The sequence below is a fragment of the Malus domestica genome, chromosome 02 (genome assembly GCF_042453785.1).
Source record: "Malus domestica chromosome 02, GDT2T_hap1".
NCBI classification, from domain to species: domain Eukaryota; kingdom Viridiplantae; phylum Streptophyta; class Magnoliopsida; order Rosales; family Rosaceae; genus Malus; species Malus domestica.
The window spans coordinates 14,796,882-14,810,683 of record NC_091662.1 but is presented as its reverse complement, the minus strand read 5'-3'; the positions used below and the strand labels follow the sequence as shown (position 1 = coordinate 14,810,683).

The window sequence follows — 13,802 nt, the reverse complement described above, 5'->3', positions numbered from 1 at the left end:
CCAAAAACAAAAATCAACGTGGGAAATATTGAAATCAAACACATACCATGTGAACTTGCGATGAAACATCAATCTAGTCAATAAAAACACATTTTAAATCCAAATTGCCTATTGACCCAATGGGTCAATTCAACATGTTAGTTAACAGAATTGGAATTAGCACGCGATGCGTGTGCGTTTACAAAATTGAGTTACTCGTGTTCTTGAATTTTCAAGGTCAAGAAGAAGAACAAGTCCCTCACCAATCACCGATTCACCATATCCAAACACGAATTTTCGTGGAAAATCTGCAATTTTCTAGGAAAATGTATTTCATTTCATGTCAATAAAAAAATTTCTGTACACTTTGAGCCACCCACTGGTGGCGCCAATCAGGACCAGACTGTTAAAATCATCTGTTTCTGTCCTACTCTAAATTTACAGTCGGTAAAATGAATCAACGAATAGTCGGTATCTCAGAATGTTTAACTCCTCCTCCTCCTCTGGCTTTTTACCTCCGTCGCCTACTCTGTCGCAGAAGATTTACTCAAGTCTTGAATTACATGGTTGTCACCCAATCTACAGAGAACGACCAATTCGGTGTCTCCTCCGTCGCCAGCTGCCGCAACCGATCCGCCGCCGGAACGAAACTCTTTCTCGACGACCAATCGAACTCGGAATCCAAATTTTTTCCAGAGAAATCCCCAAATTGTGGAGAAATTTCTGAACTCGCAATCGAAACCCAATCCGGAAAATCGAATGGCCCTCTTGGAGAGGCTGAGAGCTCCGCCTTGTCATCCAATAGAACAGTGTGATCGTCGCCGGAAACAAATGGGTGCTTTAGAAGCATCTCAGCCGTCCATCTCTGTTTGGGGTCCTTTACGAAACACTTGGAAACAAAATCTTTGCCTTCTTCACTCAACTCCTCCGGAATTTGCGGCAACTCATCGCCGCCAATCCTCATCAGAATCTTGAACATGTTCACGGCGGGGTTGTGATCCCACACCGGTTTCCCGCTCGCCATCTCGGCCACCAAACACCCGAAAGCCCAGATGTCGGAGCAGGACTCGTATTCGTTATCGTTAACGGATTCCGGCGCCATGTACAGCGGCGTTCCCCTGACTTCGACGTTGTTTTCCGATTCCCCTGCTTTCTTCGCAAGCCCGAAGTCGGCGATTTTCGCCGCGCCGTTGCCGAAAACCAGGACGTTCTGAAGCTTCAAGTCACAGTGGACGAACCCTTTTGCGTGGATGAATTCAAGTCCTCTGAGCACCGACTTTACGTGGCGTCGAACATCAAATTCCGGCAAGCTTCCGCCGGTTCTTTTTAGCTCGTCCGCCAGAGTGCCGCCGCTGGCGTACTCCAGAACCAAGTTGAAGAACTTCTCGCCGTTCTCGACTGTGTGATCGTCGCCGAAGCAACGGATGATTTGTGGGCAGGAGCCGATTTGGTGGAGGACTTTCTTCTCGTTCTTGAGCGAATCAGAGTATCCGGATACAGACGACTTGACGGCCACCAGCGGCGGAAGGTGAGAAGATGGGCTGGTGGGTTTTGCTGCGTAGATGGTTGCGAAACTTCCACGGCCGATTTCTTTACCGCGAATCCACTCCATGGGTGAAAATCTAGTGTTCAATCAGAGAAGATTTGCTTGTCAAAAGAAGAATGAAGAGAGCGAACTGAACAACTATGAATTAAGCAGCAGCTGCCTCTGTGGTATTTATAGGGGCCTTTCTTTTGCCATAATTTCTGAAGGAATTAGGAATCTTCCTAAGTTATTTGTATTTGGTAAAACATTTAGGGTTGTGATTTGATATCTTTAAAGCACGTGATAGGCAAGGATATTTTTGGCCCAACGACTGCTTTCCTATTTCCAATCGTATTCAAACGTGGTTTTTATGGAATTATATTTACTGGTCCACACTCAACACACGCGACCCGGATGCCTAAATTGTCACGGCACTACGATTTTTACAACTCCTGTTTTCTTCTTTTGTACTATTTGTGTTATTTTTTTTTTATCCTTGGATTTTTTCTTGATTTACTCGATCTAAATGAGATTGTGAAAGTCATTACCCTACTATTACTTGCGGAAGTCATTACCCTTCTAAAACTTGGGGACAGTAACTTACAGCCCAACACAATTGCTAGGGCACATTGATTTGTTGAGACCAAATCTTCTGCATTCAAAATAAGCGTGGTCTTTTTATGTATCAAACACTTATTGAAATCACAGAGAGGTCACACTTATTTTGGATGCAGAAGATTTGATCTCTGATCTGATTGGTTACTTGGGCAGGTTGATTGCTCATCGGGTGACACCGACCATTTTCCAAGAAGTTGGGGGTAATTTTTCTAGTGTTGTTATCTTTTAATTATATGCATTAAAAGATATCAACTTTAAAGAAAGGGATGCTAATAAATTCTATAGTGATTTGTATAAAATTGGAAAGTAATGGCCAGATAGGGGACAGATGAAGTAAATGATAGAGAATAAAAATATTGCTAAATCTTAATTAAGATTAATTAGTGTTAAAACTCGATCATGCATCCACAAAAATTATTACCAAATCTCAAACTATAACATGCACAAGCTCTAAAAGCTTGATTACCCTAATTAAGACCAAATTAAAATAATTTATTGGTGTTAAACATCCATCATCCACAAAATCTATCAATAAAATCACTAAAGATAATACACATGGATAATCCTGTTTTAATATGGATTTGTTTTGTTAAACAATCGGTGATCATGAGATTTTTGTTTTTTGTTAGGCCGGCATAATTCACTTGTTAAGAAATATATTGCTTTCCCATCTCTCTCCCTCTCCCTCGCGCTGTTGGAGAAGGTACGGATCCTTGTTGTTTCTTGAAGAATAAGAAACACATTTAACTAATCCTACTCCTATTTGGTGTGGAATTACAATGTAGCTTTCAATCTCTCTTCTGAGAACAACAACTTAAATGAAACAAATTTAATGTCACGTGATGTCTCAATTCAATAATAAAATGTCACATGAAAATAAACTTAAGTTTAATACTGTATTATTGAATCAAAACGGCACGATAACAATAAATCTGTTTCAAATAATTTCTTTACCTTCCCTTGATAACCAAGAGATAAAAGGCGTGTCTCATGTGCGCCATTTCTTATTTATTTATTTATTTATTTATTTTCACTATAATATAAGCAAGGAACATACATTGCATAAAATAATAATTAACAAGCAAAATATGTGTGAACAGCTCACGGAATATGGCCCAATATTATTAGTCCAAAATTCGAAATCTCATTGCTCTCTGTTGGATGTGAAACATTTAGGACCGACGCAATTCGTTGGCATCTATCTTTCACACCAGTCATCGGCATCGCTGGTCGATGGACCCTTCTCCAGACACTTTGGTTCAAAGGAAGAATATCATATTAAATAGGTAGATTAGTTACAAAAGCATGGTTCAAATGTGCTTTAATTTGGGAGAACATTAAATAAATTAGAGGGGTATTAAAAAGACTAATCATAAAGCACAAAAAACGTTGCGTAAATTAAATACTAAATTCTTTATGTTGCACATGGAAAGAAGAAAAGGTTACATTCTTAATTATATCTCTTAAGAAGACGAGATTATGTATGTGACATTTATTTTTGGTGTTGTCTACCAAATTAACTTGAATTAGAACACGCACTATTGTTAACATTTAAGCCTTAAACCCTAGATGATGCTATCATATGCTAAATCACTGCTAACACTGTATTAGTATCTCATGTGGTATATTGGAAAACCCAATACACTCGAAAACTTTTTATTATAATCGGGGTTTGAACTCATGCTGTTATGTAAAGACTTAACACATTTTGTGATCACTTGCTAGCAGTTTAACCTTTTAAATATATAAAAATAGCCATTCCCAAACTTCCAAGTCCATAAAAAAGTTAAAAAAATAGTAAAAATCTAAGAAAAACTAACGAAAAGTTCAAAAAAACTTCTCTTTTAACGAAAAGTCATTTTTAAAGGTATAGTGAATAGTACCAGTTAAAGGTAAAAATATAATTTTTTGTTAAAAATGAAAAGTACCAAAGTGTTTTGTTAAAGCTCCAAAAAATCTAAGAAGATATTGTTTCCCTGAAACAAGGAACAAAAATGGACGGCTACATATAGCAAGTTGCAACTCCTCTTTAATAAAATGGATTAAGCCATAACTGCTGAATCCTTCCCAATTTGCCAAAAGGCAAAGCCGCAGCCAAAATCCAGCGGACAGCAGAGAGAGAGAGAGAGAGTGCGTGCAATGTAAGATGCAACCGCAAGCTCGCGTTTTCAAGTTTGCAGACTTTAGCAAGTGGGCACGTTTCTCACATAAACAATGTTATCGGTATCCTTCTGTTGGGCATCGCACTTTTAGACTCGGAAGTTTGGAACCAACCGTATAAAATATCATCATTTTACTTTAGGGTTTTTCTTTTTCCTTTCATAATTTTTGGATTTTGCCATTTTGGTGGTGAAACTTGTTAGTTACAAAAAGTTAATACATGATATTGAAACACAGTTACATGATATTAGTTAACAATTCTCAAATTATAATATAAGCAGGGATGAGTTTATAATTTATTTAGAGTAAGTATGATAAGAGGACACATTTTTTAACACATTTTCTTAAGAAAATTTCATAATATATTTAAACGATCTAATTGTCTATCTTTTAGTTTTCTCTTAACGATCATCTCTACAAAACATCACTCAAATTCAAAACCATATGACCGTTGAATTAAAAGTAATCATTTTAGTGTTTCTTTGTGGAACTGTATTTGTCTATTTTCTTTTCTATTGCTTTTAGAGTTGTCTAAATTTTTGCAAATATGATCTATAAAGGATGAACGAAATATAAACGATTTGAATCCTTGAAAAAACTACGGAATAAAAATCACAGAATTGGAGGACACACATTGTCACGCTTCAGACTGATTCAATATCCATTTTGCATGTGCATAACGATAAAAGAGAGAGAGGAGTCGGATTTCTGTTTTATTCTTTTGAACGGTCTGTTAAAATGTAACAAGTGAATCAGTTATACCACCTTCTGATGATATCATAATATTTCACCATACAACTAGCGATGTTGATTGTTCCGAATACCAAAGCCGACTCTCGTTCTTCAAACAAGATAGTTGGAAGCGTTGAATATTGAAGGGTAGGCCAAGTTGGAGTCTGCAACCTTAATCAGCATATGCAGCAGCATCACTTGCACATCGATTCACTTCACCTGAACACACAATGTCTCTGTGTGGGGGCCACAGTCCAAAAAGCAGAATGTGTAACTCTCAAGTCAAGCAAAATAGATAATATATTTTGGGGAAATAAACAAGTAACTAAAAGGCATATACGTGAAAGATGCTGCCTGAATCCTGTTGCGATTAGATTTCGTCCCACTTCCCACCAATCACTCGCGTTCCTTGTATTCCATACTTTCTACTTGCACTGCAAGTCTGCAACAACACTTTCGACTTTAAGAGGCCGTCACTGAAAACAAGACATCCCATGATATGACCTCCAAAGATTTTTTATGAATTTTTTGACATCTCGTAGTTTAATGTTAGTTCACATGCTAACATTATAAAAATGTAATGTTAGGGAGACTGAATTTGTAGATAAAATATGAAAATTAAATAATATGTCACTAATGGAAATAAGCACGTTTATCAACGCTTAAGTCATAATCTAATCATCAACTTCTATGTCATTTAGTTTACAAAATTTTGTCTACAAATTTAGTTTTCTTAGCATTACCCTATAAAATATTTTGTGAAACACATAGTAAAAAAGAGTCCATAAAGAGTTATACTTTTGAGAGAGTCTTTTTAATATTTCTCTATTAATGATATGCATATTTAAGTTCAGTTCAGTTAAATAGAAAAATGATCTTCATCTTCGTCATTCAAGTTTAAATTATTCCCACAACAAATAATCATAAATATTGTGCCAAAAACATGAAGTGGAAGATAATCCATAAAGAGTCCCATTTTTTAGAGAGTTTCGTTAATATTTCTCTATTAAGATTTGGGAATAGCTTTTAAAATGGACTATAGTGTTTCAATTTTATCAATTTACACTATCATGTTTTAACATTGGATCAATTTAAACCTTCTGTCTGATTCCATAATGTCTGCTGTTAATTTGTTAATATGGCAATTACGGGACCTTGTTTTTGTGTTGGTAGGAAGAAAAGAAGTTCATCCCCAACTCTTCCCTCCTCCTCCTCTACCGATTATTAAAGATTTGTACCATGCAACCAGTTGTATATCTCTCCCTTGCTCCACGAGTAAGCATAAATAATACGCCCCCCTACTTGCCATCACCGATTTGACTGTAGACTTAACTATTTTTTGGACAAAAGGTTTAATTTGTTAATATGGCAATTACGGGACCTTGTTTTTGTGTTGGTAGGAAGAAAAGAAGTTCATCCCCAACTCTTCCCTCCTCCTCCTCTACTGATTATTAAAGATTTGTACCATGCAACCAGTTGTATATCTCTCCCTTGCTCCACAAGTAAGCATAAATAATACCCCCCCTACTTGCCATCACCGATTTGACTGTAGACTTAACTATTTTTTGGACAAAAGGTTTAAGTTGATGCACTCTTAACACTCTAGGTTATAATTAACCAACATTACCAAAAGCAAATGGTATCGTACAATTGTGTTTAAGAATAGCCATGAAGTTGAACCTTTTCATCTTCTCCTTAAAAAATGTCAATATTTGAACTCTTATCCCAACATAGACAAGCAATTGATATAAGTTTCAAAACACTAGCTAATTGCAATTTTACTACATATTCATGTGAATTTTATTACCAATTTTAAATAATGATCCTCCTACCCCATCATTCCACTCAATTTTCTAATCTATCAAGCATGTGTTCACATGAAGATATGCATGTGAAATGTGATTATTCTGGGTTTATCAGACTACTAGACTAGACCCGGGGAATTTACCCAACTTATTAGCTTATTGTTACATTATATATAAATGTACCATAGGTTGGTGCAAGTAGGACGAAATGACCAACTATAACACATGTAACCAAATTGGAGCGGAATCGCATAGAGATGTCCAGGGCGTCAAGAACACGGCCTAGTATACAAAGTGAAATAATACAATTAGTTGAAAAATTAAAAAAAAAAATCAACCAATTGTATTATGGGTTGGTTTGAGATTGTGGTGCTTTAAAAAAAAAACAGCTTATTAAAAAAATATGGAATATTAAATGTGTTTGGTAAAATAAGAAAACAAGTGATTTAAAAAAAAAACTGCTGTCAATAGAAGTAGAAAAGCATAGAAAAACAGAAGCAGGGTCTATCATGCTTCTTAAAAAAGTACTTTTTTTTTCTTCTTCAAAACATAATAATCAATACTCATTTAATGAACTTTTCAAATGGTAAGTATACCGCCACATGTTTTATAAAATTACAATCTTTGCCACTACATTGTTGTCTTTGACAATTATTATATTACATTAAATGCTATATCTTTTTTAGTCATTTAACATATTCAAAGCAATTTATATAAAAATTTACCAAACACTCAAACACTTTTTTTTTATTGAAATCACTTTTGCAAAAAAAAAAAAAGTTTATCAAACAACAACTTTATTTTACAGATGTTTATTCTCACAGCACAACAAAATCAGTTTTTCTAAACGGCATATCAATATCAAACTATCCCTATGATATTTGATATACTGAGCCGTGTTTTTCAGAATCCTCGTAAAAAAAAAAAAAAATTTGCCCCACGTATTTTGCTTGGGAAATTGACATATTTGTAGAAATTGGGGGATTTGTCGGTTCATGATCATATAGTAGTAGCTGACGCAGATTTAGTTAGAACAATGTTGGTTGATACTTGAAGCCGACGGTGCGGCCCCTGTCCCTCCAACTAGTCAATTCACGAGACCTTGAGCCGACGGTCCATAATTTATAATTTATTTATTGGAAATTTTAATGAAAAATTCACGGTACTGTTCATTTTAACGAAAAATCACATTTTTATAAGTAAAAGTCAAACATGTACTATTCACTTTACCCTTTATTTTGTCCTTATCGTTAAAACTCAAAGTTTTCAAACCGTTTTCATTAATTTTCCTTTATTTATTTTGTTTCATTGTGTATTGGGCTTATAGGACAGAAGTTCGGCGCAAAAAAAGCAGGGAAAGATTTAGAATGATTTGGAAAGAGATTTTAAAAAAAAGATATAAAGTACTTGAAGAATGTTATAAGTGTTACGCTTAAAAAAAGTTATACAACCGATACTACTTAACTTAGTTTACAGTAAACGGCACAAGCATTATGGACAGTGCACCAAGTGTGGTCAAGGATCGAGTGAGAGTCCATGTCCGTGTAAAGCCAAGTGGGTCTCACTAGGGTTCATTATTTGAGTTTCTCTTTGTCAATTAGTGATTTTGTATTTTCGTTTTCCTCTTCTCCACTTCAAATTTGATTTAAAAGTTTGAAAATTAATTACTTCCCTTCTTTATATGGCATTGCTAACAAATAAAAGCGTTTATAAGTAATAGCATTACATATTAATTCACATATTATAATAACTAAATACCAATGAGTCCATAATACACTGCATATATATATATATATATATATATATATTACCTGAGCAAATGCTAACACCATTTTTTTCATATAAAAACTAATGGTAGAGAATGAGCTTGACTGTTTTTCTATAACATAAATGATTTTTAATCTTATCGTACCCAAAATCAATACAAGTTCCACTTTTTTATTCCTTGAATTTTAGTTAGCACATGATATGCCATGAAAGAAAAAGATACATATCCTTTACTACTTTGTTTTTATAGTCAATAACGAAGATAGAAATTTATCGTTATGAGGTCATGAAAATGGAGAAATTATATATTGATTGGATGTTAAGATTAAAGTAGCATTTTCGGGGTCATTTTACCAAGATCATGTAGTCAAATCGGCAGTTTAATGAAAGAAAGAAACAAAATGTTGGGGTCAAGTGACTTCATTGCTTTTACTTTGACGCCGCCACTACTTATAACATATCCTAGTGTGATTTCCGTCACGTGCAATTACTAGTCAATCTGCTATAATATGCATGAATTGATAACGTCATGTGATAAATTTTTATGACACCGTAAAGGAGTCGTGATCACACCAAAAAATTTCCGGTTCACAAGAGTTTGAAGATTAATCAAAGTAGTGGCCGGTAGTAAGTAGCCAGCCGTATTTGATTTGACCCTCCGCTGAAGTTTGGCACTTTCTGGCTTCTCGTTACAATTGGGGGCAGATTGGAATTATAGGGGCCGAATACGAAAAGAAAAGTTAGGCTCACACTTGGCTACTAGAATTATTTTTATTTTTATTTTTAATTCTATCAACCAACGATGGCTATGAACTTTCCCTTTAGAGATCTTTTGCATTAAACTAATCGTTATCTTAAATGTCCTATCATTGAAAATGAAATTGACGATTACAATTTGAATAACTAGTGCTCAAGCCTCCCAGTAGCAGGAGAATGACTTATATCGCACGGACATACTAGTTTTGTAATATTTTAGATCAATGAAGTAAACCGATTTTGTAATGTTTTATTTTATGTCAATAATTTGAAGATATGTCAAAATTTTTATACACAGAACATTATTTTATTGACACAAGATATTACGTTGGCAAGATATTTATATTATACAAGTTGTTTTCCAAGTGGTTGAAATGTGATCCTATAAGGGAAGACGGTGTAACGCACATGGGCTTCCACTTGAATGGAAAATGATATTTTTATAGCTCCTTTCCAAGGTTCGTGATTTGACTTTTCCCTTAGTCAACCTCGTTTATATGTAATTTACAAGGGGAAAAAAAAACAAGCGGAACTTGGTATTGTTTACATAAGTTCGAAGATTGGGGGTGTTCACACAAAAAATTTAACTACTACAAGTCTACACCAAATATTATTGATTTATTATGCACACTTCTATGTATATATTTTCGCTTGTGTTTTTATAAATGAGAAATGAATGCAACTGTTTTAGAATGACAATAAATAACTCATTTTTTTATTTCATTACAACTCTAAAAAGATAAACCATTAAAGACCAAATGTTGATCCAAAAAGGGTTTGACTTTCAATCGACGGGTTTCTCCAATCTATTTTAATTTTTTTAAATAATATTTTAAATTACAAGTTATATTCTGCACTAATATACACTAATGACATGGACAACACACCACTTGTCAAACAACTCTTGTTTACAAGGAGTGAATTCAAAATTCTACAACAAAATGAAGACTGGGTGTCAATAAACCAAAAAGTTGAACTAAGATCCTCCACGAAAATGGACATTAAGTGCTACATAATTTTGAATTAGCCATGTGTTATAGGTATTTTTGCTTTTAAAAACTCAACAAAAGTTAAAAAAAAAATAATAATAACATAACAAAGTGGCAACACTACCAAGCTTTGAAACGAGGCCATAAAGTATCTTGCTCTTAGACCAAGCCCAAATTGAAATTCCGCGATGGGCCATACAGTAGATTCCTTCTAACCTAGCACTCCATCTAAACAATGAAGCCCATAAGGTTTCTGGGGCATACCAGCAGCCGCACTCTGGGTTACAAACCCAAGACTGATTCTGTGATTGCCGATGCAGCTCGATTTCAGACACCGAATTTTTTGACCTTTAGATTTATGTCATTGAATCTTGACTTGATTAGAAATTTAACGGTTAATTTTTGTTATGAATTTCAACTTGATTAAGAATTTAACTGCTAAAAATTTTGATGTATAAAATAAATCGGATCATACCACGAGTATTTTAGTGAAGGGAAGTAGTGGTGGAGATTCTGTAAGAGCAACTCCAGCGTGAGTTAGTGCTCGGGGGAAGGGGATGAAATAGGGCCAGATAGCCTGGCCTTGAAGCTCTAGCATGGGCAGCCCAAGAGAGAATGGAGGCCCAAGCTCCGGGCCTGTGAGGAATTGCCAACCCGAGTGGATGTGACGCTAGGGCTGACGTCATCTTGGTGTCGGCTCAATTTTTTATTTTTTTCTTTCAGGCGCATGTGCCTCACCCGCACGTGGGGGCAAGTCAGCCAACAACTTTTCAGACTTTGGGCCCGCGTCGTAGTTTGCCAATGTTACCGTTGGGAAGCCACGTGGCTTCCCACGGTCCGTTCGATCTCAACGGCTCTTTAAATTGGACCGTCCGATTTGCAATAGTAATAAAAATAAAAATAAATCTTATTTAATATCAACCGTTGGATCTGAGATCAATGGTTGATATTATTTTGCTTTATAAATAAATAAATAAAAGAAAAAATAGTTTTAAAATTAAGAAAAGTTACCGTTGTGACATGTGGCATAATCTGGAGTGTTGGAATTCAATTTTTTTTTAAAATCCAATGGCAGAGATTAATTAGTTCAATAAAAATTTAAAAAAAATTTAAAAGTTTAAAAAAAAAATGGTTTTTACTTTTCTATAAATACCTTCTCATTATCATCTACCTTACACCACAATTTCATATTTTCTCAACTACTTTCAATCAAATTCCTATCTTTCTCTCAAAGTTTTAATCCAATTTTTTTCAACAAAATGACTACTGATGCAGGTACGAATTGGTCACTTCTTGAAGATGTTGCGTTGTGTACTAGCTGGGTTGAAGTTACTCATAGTTCGCTTACGGGTAATGAGATGCAGTTGCGAGAAATGTGGAGTCTTATTCATACCAATTATCTTGAGAAAATGGGTGGGAAAAGAACCAAAGAATCGATGTCCAGTCGTTGGAAATTACTTAGCCAATCGTTTAGTACGTGGAGAGACACCTTGGCACAAGCTAGTACTAATCTTCGAAGTGGGGAAAATTACACGGATCAGGTAACAATATATTATTTATTCGTTTGTACTATACCCAAATTTACAATATAATTATTTGTTTGTATTATTTATTTATTACCTACTTTCATTATAATTATTTGTTTGTATTATTTATTTTTTACCTACTTTCATTATAATTATTTATTCTCCCGCATTGTGTAGCAACTTCAAGCACAAGCTTGGTATGGTGCCAAAACCAAAAGCAAAAATAAATCATTCAACCGGTGGGAATGTTGGAATATTGTAAACGATTGTCCTAAATTCAGAGTTGTGCCTGTCGGTTCAGAAGTTTTCATGAACAGCACCCCTCTACACTCTACACCCGATCATGGCTCAAATGTTCATGAAGATGATGCAGAAGAAGTGCCTGAAACGCCCTTCCCTGAACAAGCGTCGGGGTCCACCTGTTATCCAATTAGGCCTTAAGGTAAGAAGGCTTCAAAGAGAAAATGGAGTGCTTCCAAGAATGATTATGCAAAGTACATGGAAGAACTTGCTCTCCAAGGTGAATTGACTTTGGCACGGGAAATGGCGAAGTTTGAGGCTGATAAGGCTATAGATAAGGCAAAAGTTGCAGCTGTTGAGAGAGAATTTCAAGTTAATGAGAGGGAAAGAGAGCTACTTAGGCAAGAAAGGGAACAGGTTAGAGAAGAAAGAATGGCTCAACGAGATCGTGACATTATGAACACGCCTTTAGAAGGGAAGTCTCCAAATTCTAAATATTTTTGGAAGTCGGGGAAAGAGGATGTGGTGCGAAGGAGGCGTGCAAGAGAAGCGAGAGCAAGAGGAGATGGTCCTAGCAAGATAAGACCAGATCATCCTAGCACCACAAATTGGTTAAGTGAGGATGAATATAGTACTTTTTCTAATCGGAGCCCATAATTTTCCAATCACTTTGGGTTGTAATATATTATTTATTGAATAATGTACTTTATTTTGTTTCCAATTTATTGAATTTAATACTTTATTTATAGTGAGAGTAAATTTATTTAATTTGGTAAGTTATTTATACTATAAGAGAATATTTATTCAAATGACAAAAACACACCAAATAAAATTACATAAACATACCAAATAATTAAAAACTAACTAAAAATGAACTAAAAAAAACACACCAAATAATTAAAAATGAACTAAAAAAACACACCAAATAAAAACAAACATACTAGATGAACTTAATTATCTTCAGCTTGTTTCAATGCCCACTAGTGCTCTATCAAGTCATTTTGCCGGGTATTGTGCATATATGGCATTTGAAGTGCAGTATATTGTTGAATGACCAATTCATTATAACATCCATCCATTTCTAATGGCTCATGTTGCATGGGTTCTTCGGTGGTGTCATGAGCACAATATATACGTGTTCTTGAATTGTTCATCGTGTCTGGCTCATATTCATCAATGGCATCATAATCGTACTCATCCTCCACAATCATGTTGTGAAGAATGATGCACGTCATCATGATGGATCGAAACGACTCTACATCAAACAATCTAGCATCACCCTTGACAATCGCCCAGCGAGCTTGGAGGATACCAAAACAACGCTCCACATCCTTCCTACACCCCTCTTGATAGCTTGCAAAGTGTTTTTCCTTTGCATTTCGCGAACGTGGCACTGTTTTGACAAATGTTGACCACCTTGGGTAACTGTCATCTGCTAGGTAGTATGGCCCGTCGTACTTCCGTTCGTTGACCCAGTACGTGACTTTTTGTGCCTTTTCTTGCAGGACATCGTTGAATACTGGGGATTGGGCAAAGACGTTGAGGTCATTTTGAGTTTCCGGAACCTTGATCTGCAGATGCTCCATATACAAGCATCCACAAGGCAGCAGTAATTTTTTGCTGAGGAAGGAGACCCATAGCACCAAAAGCATCCTTCTTTTGAACAAAGTAAGAATCATGGTTGCAAACAGCAATCATGATTTTG

General features: G+C 35.4%; 1 protein-coding gene across 1 annotated transcript; it reads right to left on the bottom strand.

The window, feature by feature from the left end:
• Positions 1-293: 293 nt before the first annotated feature.
• On the bottom strand, positions 294-1,757 carry LOC103403142 (mitogen-activated protein kinase kinase kinase 20). The gene has a single exon (XM_008341971.4). It carries the CDS (start codon positions 1,589-1,591, stop codon positions 539-541), a length of 1,053 nt encoding a protein of 350 aa, XP_008340193.2. The 5' UTR covers positions 1,592-1,757; the 3' UTR covers positions 294-538.
• Positions 1,758-13,802: the final 12,045 nt, after the last annotated feature.